Source organism: Etheostoma spectabile, unplaced genomic scaffold (assembly GCF_008692095.1).
Source record: "Etheostoma spectabile isolate EspeVRDwgs_2016 unplaced genomic scaffold, UIUC_Espe_1.0 scaffold00005613, whole genome shotgun sequence".
In the NCBI taxonomy this organism is placed as follows: domain Eukaryota; kingdom Metazoa; phylum Chordata; class Actinopteri; order Perciformes; family Percidae; genus Etheostoma; species Etheostoma spectabile.
Window position 1 is genome coordinate 1 of NW_022603278.1, and position 15331 is coordinate 15331.

Here is a 15331-nt window from a genome sequence, read left to right on the forward strand (position 1 = left end):
ATTTTACTTTGATTTGATTTTTGGTGAGAAAGCTATCTAGACTATCTGTTATATCTGAGTTTTCCTTCGCTAACTATTTTGCAGTGGCTCGTGCACAGTTTACTGCAGCCCGTGACGATTCTGATTGGTTTCAAGTAATGCCATTATACCCCGGAGCATGTTTTCCTCTCATCCCTCAACTGCCATGTTGGACTAACCAGACCTTCCTCCCGCGCTGTGGAGAAGGGTCTGGCAAAGCGAGACTAAGTGAATTGGACTCTATATCAGATATTTCCAACACAAGTGCAGCAGTTTGTGTGAGCTGTGTGACAGTGTTATTTGACATACTGACCACATAAGCGTAAAATAAAACCTGCACTAATTTAGTCTCTCTAGCCTTTATCTACACTTTATTATTATATTATTTCTTTTGATTCTTTTTTGGTTTTGTTTACCAGGCTTTTATTGAAAAGTTGAATTGTCCCAGGGCTTGTCACTGACTATGATTAAATAAGTTGATGTGTGGCACTATTCTTTCTAAAAGTCAAAGCAGAAACAATTCATTTGACTGAAAACTTAATCTGCAACTATTTTGATAATTGACTTTTCATTTTTCAAGCATAAAAACAACATTTTGGTTTTTCTCTGTTCCCGTCATTGTAAACTGAACATCTTTGCATGTTGGACAGACAAAACCAATTTGAAGATGTCATCTTGAAGCTCTGACGCATTTGACTTTTATACTTGAATGGTTAATGAAGAGTATAATCACCAGATTAATTGTAAATGAAATAAATATATGACTTGCAGCCCTATTATATATTTATCTAGATCCATACATCCCTCGTTTTCATGAATATAATGTGTTTATCTCATATTTTAGATTTTGCAATATTATGGGAAACTACAGGGGGTTTTGATGGTAAGCAAGTTAGTTGTACCACTGTGGTTCTAGATGTACAGCACAGAAACACAAGAAATACAGAAAGTCAGAATTTAGCATCAAATCGTTCTAGACAGAATCTAGAGAGCATCTAAGAATCCATTTTGTTCCCCACCCCTAACAAATGAAATTTTAATCTTTAATCTGCAATAACGATTTTGGCCCCTAAACAATCCCATTAACATTGTAATCTGTAAAAACTCTTTTTTTTGCACATTACATATTGCAAGTACATTCTTTTCCTATTTAGTCTTGTGTTCTGAATGAGAAAAGTTCTAGAATGGAAAAGTATTAAAGGAGTTCAAGTGTTTTGATTGTTGGTGTTGTTGAACTGTTTCCACTGTCTTTTAGGTTCAATAAATGCAACATCTTTGTTAGTAATCATGTTAAATGACTGGGATTTCAATATTGTGACTATAATTTTTTCATAGTCAAGCAGCCCTAACTCCCATCAGTAAAACCTGTGTACATTACAGTAAAGGTTAGTTGCTGGAGCTGCTCTATCAAAACCCACATGGTGAATCAAAGTGTAACTTGATATTTGTGGTCCCTCGAGGTCCCCCTACAGTACATGGGATCATGTTAACAGTGCTGCACCGGTTTTTGTTCAGCTGTTGAATGCGTCTGTATCCACTGTGTTGACTCACAGCACAGAAAAACAAGCCTTTATCTCCAGGCTCCAGATGTTCACTGTGAATGTCCCACTCTCGCGTCAGCTTGGTGGCTGAGATTTCTCTTTGCTGAAAACTCCAAAAATCATGATCTTGTTCCATATCTTGTTACACGATTAGTTCCATTGTTTCTCCTGGCAGCTGTCTGTACCAGTACATCGGGAAGTAGTCACAACCTTGGTATGGCTGCAGTTCATTTTGCCTTTTCATCCGTGTTTTTCCACAGTGTGGAGGTCTGGGTCACACCGTCCCATTGATGACAACTTGTGTGAAAAAGCAGTGAGGTTACCAAAGCCAATCTTTTTGATTTGTATGATATTCTTTGACATCGCTTCTCAGCGGACAAACTGTTCTAATGAGAGCAAACGTTGTACTTTAAGTTGTTTTTTTTAATCAGGATCCACAGTATTGTTACATTGTAATTTACCTGTAGTCCACAGCAAAAAGACAGATAATCTGAGGAGGCCTCTTTTAATCAGCTGAGATCCTGTTGTTGACCAAACTGCCAGAGGCACACACAGCCTAGCTATAGGCATGAAGAGCTGCAGGTAGGAGTGTCACTGCGTTGTGTGATGGGATCATGTGAGCTGCTCTGTATAAATTCTCTATACTATACTACTATATTGGTACTGTCCCCCTACAGTACATCCCTCCCCTTTAGATTACCTTTACTTTAGATCATTTACAATAACAAGTCGAGGCGAGCTGAGGACGTGATACGTTTTACTTTGATTTTGATTTTTGGTGAGAAAGCTATCTAGACTACTGTTTATCTGAGTTCCCTTCGCTAACTATTTGCAGTGGCTCGGTGCACAGTTTACTGCAGCCCGTGACGATTCTGATTGGTTTAAAGTAATGCATTAAACCGGAGCATTTGTCCTCTCATCCTCAAATGCCATGTTGGACTAACCAGACCTTCCTCCACGCGCTGTGGAGAAGGGTCTGGCAAAGCGAGACTAAGTGAAGTTGGACTTCTATATCAGATATTTCCAACACAAGTGCAGCAGTTTGTGTGAGCCTGTGTGACAGTGTATTTGACATACTGACCACATAAGCGTAATAATAACCTGCACTAATTTAGTCTCTCTCTAGCCTTATATCTACACTTTATTATTATTATTTTTCTTTTGATTCTTTTTTGACGTTTGTGCATCAGGCTTTTATTGAAAAGTTGAATTGTCCCCGGGCTTGTCCTGAATATGATTAAATAAGTTGATGTGTGCACTATTCTTTCTAAAAGTCACAGCAGAAACAATTTATTTGACTGAAAACTTATCGCACTATTTTGATAATTGACTTTTCATTTTTCAAGCATAAAAAAACACATTTTGGTTTTTTCTCTGTTCACGTCATTGTAAACTGAACTCTTTGCATGTTGGACAGACAAAACCAATTTGAAGATGTCATCTTGAGCTCTGACGCATTGACATTTTATACATTGAATGGTTAATGAGAGTATAATCACCAGATTAATTGTAATGAAAAAATATATGACTTGCAGCCCTATTATATATTTATCTAGATCCATACATGCCTCTTTTTCATGAATAATAATGGTTTATCTCATATTTAGATTTTACAATATTATGGGAAACTACAGGGGTTTTTGAGTGGTGAAGCAAGTTAGTTGTACCACTGTGGTTCTAGATGTACAGCACAGAAACACAAGAAATACAGAATTCAGAATTTAGAATCAAATCGTTCTAGAGAGAATCTAGAGATGCATCTAAGAATCCATTTGTTCCCCCACCCCTAAACAAATGAAATTTTAATCTTTAATCGCAATAACGATTTTGGCCCCTAAACAATCACATTAACATTGTAATCTATAAAAACTATTATTTTGCACATTACATATTGCAAGTACATTCTTTTTCCTATTTAGTCTTGTGTTCTGAATGAAAAGAAGTTCTAATGGGAAAAGTATTAAAGGAGTTCAAGGTGTTTTGATTGTTGTGTTGTTGAACTGTTTCACTGTCTTTTAGGTTCAATAAATGCAACATCTTTGTTGAGTAATCATGTTAAATGACTGGGATTTCAATATTGTGACTATAATTTTTCATAGTCAACCAGCCCTAACTCCCATCATTAAAACCTGTGTACATTACAGTAAAGGTTAGTTGCTGGAGCTGCTCTATCAAAACCCACATGGTGAATCAAAGTGTAACTTGAGTATTTGTGGTCCTCGAGGTCCCCCTACAGTACATGGGATCATGTTAACAGTGCTGCACCGGGGTTTTTGTTCAGCTGTTGAATGCATCTGTATCACTGTGTTGACTCACAGCACAGAAATACAAGCCTTTATCTTCAGGCTCCAGATTGTTCACTGTGAATGTCCACTCTCAGCGTCAGGCTTGGTGGCTGAGATTTCTCTTTGCTGAAAACTCCAAAATCATGATCTTTGTTGCCATATCTTGTGAACACGATTAGTTCCATTGGTTTCTCCTGGCAGCTGTCTGTACCAGTACATCTGGAAGTAGTCAGCACCCTTGGTATGGCTGCAGTTCATTGTTGCCTTTTCATCCGTGTTTTTCCACAGTGTGGAGGTCTGGGTAACACCAGTCCCATTGATGACACCTGTGTGAAAGCAGTGAAGGTTACCAAAGCCAATCTTTTTGATTTGTATGATATTCTTTGACATCGCTTCTCAGCGGACAAACTGTTCTAATGAGAGCAAACGTTTGTACTTTAAAGTTGTTTTTTTAAATCAGGATCCACAGTATGTTACATTGTAATTTACCTGTAGTCCACAGCAAAAAGACAGATAATCTGAGGAGGCCTCTTTTAATCATGCTGAGATCCATGTTGTTTGACCCAAACTGCCAGAGGCACACACAGCCTAGCTATAGAGGCATGAAGAGCTGCAGGGAGGAGTGTCACTGCGTTGTGTGATGGGATCATGTGAGCTGCTCTGTATAAATTCTCTATACTATACTACTATAGTGGTACTGTCCCCCTACAGTACATCCCTCCCCTGTAGATTACCTTTACTTTAGATCAGTTACAATAACAAGTCGAGGCCAGAGCTGAGGACGTGATACGTTTACTTTGATTTTGATTTTTGGTGAGAAGCTATCTAGACTATCTGTTATATCTGAGTTTTCCTTCGCTAACTATTTTGCAGTGGCTCGGTGCACAGTTTACTGCAGCCCGTGACGATTCTGATTGGTTTAAGTAATGCCATTAAACCGGAGCATGTTTTCCTCTCATCCTCAAATGCTATGTTGGACTAACCAGACCTTCCTCCAGCGCGCTGTGGAGAAGGGTCTGGCAAAGCGAGACTAAGTGAAGTTGGACTCTTATATCAGATATTTCCAAACACAAGTGCAGCAGTTTGTGTGAGCCTGTGTGACAGTGTATTTGACATACTGACCACATAAGCGTAATAATAAAACCTGCACTAATTTAGTCTCTCTAGCCTTTATCTACACTTTATTATATTATTATTCTTTTGATTCTTTTTTGACGTTTGTGCATCAGGCTTTTATTGAAAAGTTGAATTGTCCCAGGGGCTTGTCACTGAATATGATTAAATAAGTTGATGTGTGCACTATTCTTTCTAAAAGTCAAAGCAGAAACAATTTATTTGACTGAAAACTTAATCTGCACTATTTTGATAATTGACTTTTCATTTTTCAAGCATAAAAAACAAACATTTTGGTTTTTCTCTGTTCCACGTCATTGTAAACTGAACATCTTTGCATGTTGGACGACAAAACCAATTTGAAGATGTCATCTTGAGCTCTGACGCATTTGACATTTTATACATTGAATGGTTAATGAAGAGTATAATCACCAGATTAATTGTAAATGAAATAAAATATATGACTTGCAGCCCTATTATTATATTTATCTAGATCCATACATGCCTCTTTTTCATGAATAATAATGGTTTATCTCATATTTTAGATTTTACAATATTATGGGAAACTACAGGGGGTTTTGAGTGGTGAAGCAAGTTAGTTGTACCACTGTGGTTCTAGATGTACAGCACAGAAACACAAGAAATACAGAATTCAGAATTTAGAATCAAATCGTTCTAGAGAGAATCTAGAGATGCATCTAAGAATCCATTTTGTTCCCCCACCCCTAAACAAATTAATTTTTAATCTTTAATCGCAATAACAATTTTGGCCCCTAAACAATCACATTAACAATGTAATCTATAAAAACTATTATTTTGCACATTACATATTGCAAGTGCATTCTTTTTCCTATTTAGTCTTGTGTTCTGAATGAGAAGAAGTTCTAATGGGAAAAGTATTAAAGGAGTTCAAGGTGTTTTGATTGTTGTTTTGTTGAACTGTTTCACTGTCTTTTAGGTTCAATAAATGCAACATCTTTGAGTAACCGTGTTAAATGACTGGGATTTCAATATTGTGACTATCCTTTTTCATAGTCAAGCAGCCCTAACTCCCATCATTAAAACCTGTGTACATTACAGTAAAGGTTAGTTGCTGGAGCTGCTCTATCAAAACCCACATGGTGAATCAAAGTGTAACTTGAGTATTTGTGGTCCTCGAGGTCCCCCTACAGTACATGGGATCATGTTAACAGTGCTGCACCAGGGTTTTTGTTCAGCTGTTGAATGCATCTGTATCACTGTGTTGACTCACAGCACAGAAATACAAGCCTTTATCTTCAGGCTCCAGATTGTTCACTGTGAATGTCCCACTCTCAGCGTCAGGCTTGGTGGCTGAGAATTTCTCTTTGCTGAAAACTCCAAAATCATGATCTCTGCTGGCGGTTCTTGTGAACACGATTAGTTCCATTGTTTCTCCTGGCAGCTGTCTGTACCAGTACATCTGGAAGAACTGAGCACCCTTGGTATGGCTGCAGTTCATTGTTGCCTTTTCATCCGTGTTTTTCCACAGTGTGGAGGTCTGGGTCACACCAGTCCCATCGATGACACCTGTGTGAAAAGCAGTGAAGGTTACCAAAGCCAATCTTTTTGATTTGTATGATATTCTTTGACATCGCTTCTCAACGGACAAACTGTTCTAATGAGAGCAAACGTTTGTACTTTAAAGTTTTTTTTTAAAATCAGGATCCACATTTTATTACATTGTAATTTACCTGTAGTCCACAGCAAAAAGACAGATAATCTGAGGAGGCCTCTTTTAATCATGCTGAGATCCATGTTGTTTGACCCAAACTGCCAGAGGCACACACAGCCTAGCTATAGAGGCATGAAGAGCTGCAGGGAGGAGTGTCACTGCGTTGTGTGATGGGATCATGTGAGCTGCTCTGTATAAATTCTCTATACTATACTACTATAGTGGTACTGTCCCCCTACAGTACATCCCTCCCCTGTAGATTACCTTTACTTTAGATCAGTTACAATAACAAGCCGAGGCCAGATCTGATGACGTGATACGTTTTACTTTTATTTTGATTTTTGATGAACAATAGACATTTTTTGAAACAAAATCACATGAGTGATCATCCTGTGTTTCATCACTAAACAGTTAAGAAACAGTAATCAGATCATTTATTTATTTACTTACCAGGCACATTAATCAACATTTCAATTTCCACTTCAATGAAAATGAGCCAGAGTAAAATAATAAGCTAATTTTCATCTGTAATCCCTCGGCACGTTTTTTACGTGTTAGTGTTACGAACGAGCTAATGTTATTAGCACAATGCTTCAGCAAGCACTACAGTATAACACAGTATGATACAATACAATACAATAGGGATGCACCGTCTTTACCTTTCCTGTCCCCCGTCCTGGACATTGGGTATCGGCCGGTACCGAATACTGATCCCATACCCTGTTTAATCACATAACGTGCTGTATGCCTCACTGTGTGGAAGGGACTGGGACCGGTCTTAGATGTGTTGGCAACTCAGCTTAACCAGGCTTAAACATTGCTTTCAAAACAACATGTAACAAATACTGTACGTACATATACATTTACAGAATTATTACTGATAATTAAAATATTAAATCGTGCACCAGCGGCTTAGAAAACAAATCTTTAAAATTTACAGGAATTAAAATTTAAGTGTAAACCTAAATGCAGCAACACATAGGTCAAAGCTTTATTGAGAGTTCCAGTATATAATGTATTTAGTATAGAAACACCGGAAAAGATCGGCCCCATCGTCACTGATACTCAATCCAGCTATTTAAGTCAGTATTGGATTAATGCATCTCTACAATACGTTAAAATGCAGAAATACTTCACAGAAGTAGCAGCAGTATGTAAAAACAATGCAAGCTTGTAAAGGCAACGCCAGAGATGAGGCAGTATGTACAGACTGCTATGTCTGTTATGTACAGACTGCTATGTCTGTGATGTACAGACGGCTATGTCTGTGATGTACAGACGGCTATGTCTGTGATGTACAGACTGCTATGTCTGTTATGTACAGACTGCTATGTCTGTTATGTACAGACTGCTATGTCTGTTATGTACAGACTGCTATGTCTGTGATGTACAGACTGTTACTTTCTGTTATGTACAGACTGCTATGTCTGTGATATACAGACTGCTATGTCTGTGATATACAGACTGCTATGTCTGTGATATACAGACTGCTATGTCTGTGATATACAGACTGCTATGTCTGTGATGTACAGACGGCTATGTCTGTGATGTACAACACAGTTCTTCTGGTAGTGACCCTTGTTGTCCTGCTGCTTCTAGGGGCGTGCAAAATCAATATGCAATTCAAGCTTTACCGATTCAAAATCAATTCATAGATTTACAAATATTGATTTGTATTTCTACTGCAATCACATCACATGATAGATTGATAGGTAGGTAGGTAGGTAGGTAGGTAGACTTTATTGATCCCCAAGGAGAGATTCAAGTTCCCAGTAGCTTACAGACATCACACATAACATAAACATAAAATATTAAAATAACAAACAAATCCACATGAATGATATGGATATATATGCTGTGAATGGTTTTTATCAAATCGATATTGAATCGAATTGTGAGCCTAAAAAGCGGAATCAAGTCGTGACACCTTCTGAATTGTACACGTTGTCCACCCCTAGCTGCTTCTATATAGCATGTGGTCCAGTCTCATCCAGATAACACCCCTAGCTGCTTCTATATAACATGTGGTCCAGTCTCATCCAGATACACCCTAGATGCTTCTATATAACATGTGGTCCAGTCTCATCCAGATAACACCTCTAGCTGCTCTATATAACATGTGGTCCAGTCTCATCCAGATAACACCTCTAGATGCTTCTATATAACTGTGGTCCAGTCTCATCCATATAACCCTCTAGATGCTTCTATATACACATGTGGTCCAGTCTCATCCAGATACACCTCTAGTGCTTCTATATAACATGTGGTCCAGTCTCATCCAGATAACACCCCTAGGCTTCTATATACATGTGGTCCAGTCTCATCCAGATAACCCCCCTAGATGCTTCTATATAACATGTGGTCCAGTCTCATCCAGATAACACCCCTAGATGCTTCTATATAACATGTGGTCCAGTCTCATCCAGATAACACCCCTAGATGCTTCTATATAACATGTGGTCCAGTCTCATCCAGATTTTAAAATTGAAGGGAAGTTTCTTTTTACTATTAATTGTAACCTTAATAACAGTTCACTCATGGTGCGCCCATGTGCAAAGGTTCAGTCCTTACTGTAGCGGCTGGGGTTTGATTCCACCTGTGGCCCTTTGCTGCATGTCAGCCCCCCCTCCCGTCCCGCCAAATAAATTCCTTTAAACAGGGCTGCATGATATGAGACATTATCTAATTGTGATTATTTTGACTGATATTGCAATTGCAATATGATTTACGATATTGAGGGAAGATCCTATTTGTATAATTCTCATTGAAAATAATAAAATTTAAAAATTAATTGATTTATTTAGTGTAATTTTTGCGAGGATCTGTACAAACAAAGATCTTTTTTGATGTTGTTCTTTTAAATCAAAACTTAAACTTATTTATTTAGAATGGCTTTTAATATGCAGTAACAACCTTTTTTTCTGATGATTATAGGCAATTTTATCTGTTTTACTGTTTTCTATGCTTCATTTTTTTTTTTTTTCTTCTCTTGTCTAGCACTTGTAAAGCACTTTGGACACCTGTTGGTTGCTGTAAAGTGCTATATGATATGTTGATTGACTGATTTTTTTCCGTCTGTAGGACTTCTCTGGAGCACTACTTCATTCAGAAAAGTTTGACACATATTTTGCCTTTAACAGAAATGCCCCCCCCCCCTCCTGCAATTTGGATATTGCAGTACTCCATATTAAAATTTTGGAAAATTGTGATTACTTGTGCAGCCCTCCAGAAATCAACTTGACAAGAAAAGAGTAGAGTCAGAAGAGGTCATAATTGTGCCAGAATAGATAAATCTTAAGTCTCAGTTGGAGGGTTTCTGCAGGTGTTCTAGAGACTCACATTTTGTCTCTCTGCAGACAGATAAGAGTTTTTGTGTTGACGTGAGGGGAATCTGCAGCACTGTGCCCGACTGGCAGCACAGAAATACACACCGTTGTCATTTAGTGACAATTAGAAACGCTGAGGCGGCAATGTGCACTGCCTACTCCGTCAAAGCTGATTTTTCCTTTCACGTCGTCCTCGGGGTATGGGTGCATCACATTCAGATATCCCAGGAGCTTTAGAGCTTTCTGCTCGTCCTGTTTGTACCCAGAATTTATCATAATCTTTTATGCTGTGTGAACAGTTGATCTCACTGCAACCGATTCACCGTTTCTCTTAATGATGAAGGAGGCGTTTGGAAGACACTGTTGGTATTAGAGGCACCTGTGGGGGGAACAAAGATTTTAACAACTGAAATTATTACTGTGCAGTGTCTAACTCTTTTTGGAATATTTTTTTTAAGTTTCTCACCATTATTTCCCGCAGATAAAGAAAACAGAATGTAAAGACCATAAGTATCATGTTAAAGAATGAGATTTGACACTCAACTATCAGTTCCCCCTTCCTCCTGTCAGCTCAGAACCTGTGGAATGACTGCATCACTCTTACAGTTCAGTGAACAGGGTGGTGTCAAAGAGGCTCTACATCATAGCTTTATCAGGAGGGAGGAAGGAGCGTTATCTAGTCTAGTCAATGGAAGTGTAGGGTCGTGATCTAGAGCTGGTATCACCAGTGATTCCCTGAATTGATCTGATTCCGATTCAAATAAAAAGATTCTCGAACTGATGCTGTAAATTGTACTGTTAGCAAAAAGCACCCTTGATTCTCTTTTAATGCCCAGTTTAAAAGTACTTTTTACTTAACAAGGCTACATTATATAAACATATTTAACATGATAAAAATTGATTTTGAGATTTTTAGTAATGTCAGCTAACTTAAACAAAGATTAGTTTTGATTGAGAATTGATTGTTTTAAACCCCGTCTATTGATACCTGACTTGATTTGTTGAGCTTTGTTACCCCCTGCTGGTGTGAAAATACTCCAGGTGGCTTGAGTAGGAAGTCTTTGATGTGTTTCCATAATTTACAGATATTTACATACTCGATGTCGACGGTTATTTTCAGATCCAGTGTGGCAGTTTGTGGGAGTGTGACATGAGTCGGTACCCCAAATCTCCTCTAGAGTTGCATATTATATATAATATAATAATAATAATAAGATACTAATAATAATGTATACTTTATTAATCCCATAAGGGGAAATTGCAATTTACACTCTGTTGTTGTTACACACATTACACACAGGCCTGAATTACACACACATGCTCAGTACTTATACATGCACTAAATGGAGAGATGTCGGAGTGCATATTTTTGGCCATTAGTGTTTCATTTCCTTCATTATCAGATGACTGTAAGGTTGCTTTTACACCTGCCTCGTTTGGTCCGTTTAAAACAAACCCTGGAACATGTGGTCCGGTAGTCCGGTTTGTTTGGGTTGGTGTGACAGCTCATCCCAACTCTGGTGCGGATCAAACAAGCAAACTCTGGTCCGCTTGAAAACGGGAGGCTCGGTTCACTTCCAAGTGAAGTAGATATTTAGTTCACCTCAGGTAAGAAGGAAAGAAAGTGTACCAAAAACAAGCATTTACTAAGGTACTTCATTTACTAGGAAACTGAAAAAATATTAATTTTGCAGATTGTGAAGCAGCAATATTCACGCCAACGTCCTCATATTCCATCACACAGTAAATTTTTTTCATCTGAGCTTTCATTTTCTCAAAGGCAGAGCAGGATACCCAGGGCTCGGTTTACACCTATCACCATTTCTAGCCACTGGGGGACCATAGGCAGGCTGGGGGAACTCATGTTGTAAAAGAAAAAAAAACTCAGTGAAATTTTCCTGCCATGGGACCTTTTTAAACATGACAATGTCTAAGACAAATACATGTAGCAAAACACATGATTTCATGAAAACCTAAAATGTTATATAGCCTCTACAATACCTTGGCCACAATTTCTGTAGCTTCCTTTTCAACTTGAACAGTTAATTTTTCTTTTTTCTTTATTTGGAGAAAACAACAAATCTGTATATTCTCAAATAGTATGGTCTTAGCCACTATTAGTTGTTGTTTCCAGACAGAAATACTGTAGATAAAAATCAGTTTAAAGAGGTTTCATTTTGCCTATAAACCTACAACCTAAAGTTCCTGTATTTGCTAAATCCACCATCAACGGTACTATTACATAGGGCTGCACGATTATGGCCAAAATGATAATCACGATTATTTTGATTAAAATTTTGATCACGATTATTCTCACGATTTTCTGTTGATTTTAACCAAAATAAATTTGATCGTCACGTAGGCTATTTATAACTGCGAGAGGGAGTGTGATGGACGCTACTCACAGAGAGACGGCTGGTCATTATGAACGGGTCCGGCACGGGTCGAATGGCAGATACAGACATCGTGTGTATGAAATGTCTGTATCGTCACTGCGCTGCATTTTTATGAACTATGATATTCTGGCCATGGGTCACATCTCTGGCCCAGGTCCAGGTCCAGCAGCTCCATCTCACACGCTGTTACTCTACCAACTGAAGTTAGTTGCATTCAATAACTTCTTCTGTGTTCTTCGCCGTGGCGGCCGCGATAGCAGAGTTACCATGGAAACACTGGTACAAATACAGGTTTGCCCCCTCATACTTAACAATATACAACTGTGTTAATAAAAAATTTAAACTGTAGACAAATGTCAGAAGTGTGGATCGGCGGCCGCTGTGTAGCAGGGCGCGGAGAGTAAGAGGAGAGGTTCAACACAGGCACGGCTTTACAGAAGAAATGGGTCATGTAACGGAAAATTAAAACATATCCATCTAACAACATTGCAGCGGATGAGAGGACATTAGCACTGGTGCTTCCTAGAGGAGCTAACAGCTAACAGACGCTAACTAGCACCGACTAGCACTGGTCACTGCTGTTGTCTGAAAAACAACAGACGGGACAAAATGTTGCGTTTACTGGTAAACTGGTAAACCTTGAGACCGACGTATAACCGACTGGTATTTGTTGAGTTTTCCTCCCGTTACTCTGTCCTCTGGGACTGTCTACATCTAGAAACTAAGCTGCGCGATGCAGGGAACTACTCTGACTGGCTCATGAGCAGACGGGTTTACGGAGCGGTAGATGCGCTACGCAAAAAACCCGGAGCGTTCTATGAAATGACGCTTTTAAAAAAAATTGCTTGATCACGCAAATTTGATCGTGGGACGTCAAAATCGTGATTGTGATTAAAATTTCGATTAATTGTGCAGCCCTACTATTACACATCTCGTAAAGAACGCATGCTGATTATGCGTTGTATTTTTTCCTGTATTTTTGTCCTTTGCCAATTACACCTACTGTGTGTTTTCCGTAACGTAACTTAAAGCATCAATGATAATATCACAATAACCTGTAATAACAATATTTACCCTCATGTTGTCCTTGGGTCAAATTGACCCGTTTTCCTATATCAGTGTTCTTTTTAACTACCCAATTGTAATTACCCCAAATAACATGATTGACTCCACACAACGCTCTTTGGCAAGTACAAATCTCTACTTTCATTAATTTTGGGCTGTCTTGTTCAATTTTAAGGCATTTGAAAAAAAATTGAAGTGGTTTTGAAATACTATTGAGTAAAAGTTGACGTATTCCAGTCTGTGATTATCCAACATCCATTCCTTTAATTTTAGTTTAAATAACTGCTAATTTCTGCTTTTCTAACTCATTTATTAGGTATAATTTCATAAATTCAATCATAAATCATAATCATAAATTCCAAAAATAACTGTAAAACTAAAGTTAATAAGTTAATGTTACGTAGTGTTAAACAAAAAAAGCTACACGTGTTGAAGAAGTCCCGCACACTGTCCATTGCCATTACGCATGCAAATGCTTTATTTGCATTTATTATTTATTTTAGCACCATAAAACTTGTTAAAATATCTCAAAACCTGAATTTTTACAAAGTCTAACAGTGGGGCTGTAACGATACAAACGAGATGAGATGATGAAGAGTTGCAGGTGGAAGTGTCATATACTGTGTGGCTTCTGATCAAAAGTATAACTGAGTGTTTGTGGTCCTTGAGGTCCCTCTACAGTACAGCAGATAGACTCACTAATAGAGCCAACAGTGCACTGGGGTTTTTGTTCAGCTGTTGAATGTCTCTGTATCACTGTGTTCACTTCCAGCACAGAAATACAAGCCTTTATCTTCAGGCTCCAGATTCTTCACTGTGAATGTCCCACTCTCAGCATCAGGCTTGGTGGCTGAGAATTTTCTCTTTTGCTGAAAACCCGAAATCATGGTTTTTGGTTTCCGAGTCTTGTGAACACGATCAGTTTAATTCTTTCTCCTGGCAGCTGTCTGTACCAGTACATCTGGAAGTAGCCAGAACCTTTTGTGTCGCTGCAGCTCATTGTTGCGTTCACCCCTGTTTTTCTTTTTTCCCATATATGTCCCGCGTCTGGGTGATGTCCCTCCCATCAATAACGACCTGAGTGCGAAAAACAACCTGAAGTGAACATGTAAACCTGCGTACTGCAGAACATTAACAGTCAATTTTGAACTTGTTATCCCTCTAATAGAAGTTTAAGTCGGTACTGTGTTCTGGACTTTACCTTTTATGCAGAGCAGAAATAGTAACAAGCTGATGAGACCGTGTTTGATGTTGCCCATGTTCAGAAAGTCAGAAAACTCTCAGTGTAGGACAGAGATAAAGAGTTGCAGGTGGGAGTGTCATATATTATGTGGCTTCCGATCAAAAGTGTAACTGAGTGTTTGTGGTCCTTGAGGTCCCTCTACAGTACAGCAGATAGACTCACTAATAGAGCCAACAGTGCACTGAGGTTTTTGTTCAGCTGTTGGATATCAGAATCAGAATCAGCTTTATTTGCCAGGTATGAGGACACATACGAGGACTTTTGCTTTGGATCGTCATTGCTCACAGTGCGCTTACACGTACAAACCAACCAATCAAAATATACACACTAATATATATACACACTATAAACAGAAACAATATAGACATGTTGAGGCAATAATGCAATGAAGAGTTCAAAATATGCAGAAGTTAATCATGATAGTTATTATTTTAATTATGGGCATAATGCAAAGGGTGGTGGAATAAATTGTATTATGTTATTATATTAAAATATAACAATTTAAACTGTATGAACAGCTCTGAAAAAGAGAATGAGATGATGAATAAATAAGTGGAACCAGTGAACAGTGCTGTTTCTAGACATGTTGCTGGGTAATTGCACAGAATTGACCTGACACTGTTCATCGAGTGAGTCTTGTGGGTAGAAACT

General features: G+C 38.4%; 1 pseudogene and 1 gene segment (V, D, J or C); both read right to left on the reverse strand.

Annotated features, from left to right (window-relative positions):
- Nucleotides 1-3831: 3831 nt before the first annotated feature.
- Nucleotides 3832-4488, reverse strand: LOC116677665 (immunoglobulin kappa variable 3-20-like; annotated as a pseudogene).
- Nucleotides 4489-6170: 1682 nt separating this feature from the next.
- On the reverse strand, nt 6171-6823 carry LOC116677663 (T cell receptor beta variable 29-1-like). The segment is given in 2 exon segments: nt 6171-6505; nt 6670-6823. Coding segments are annotated over 2 exon segments (399 nt in total).
- Between the last annotated feature and the right edge of the window lie 8508 nt (nt 6824-15331).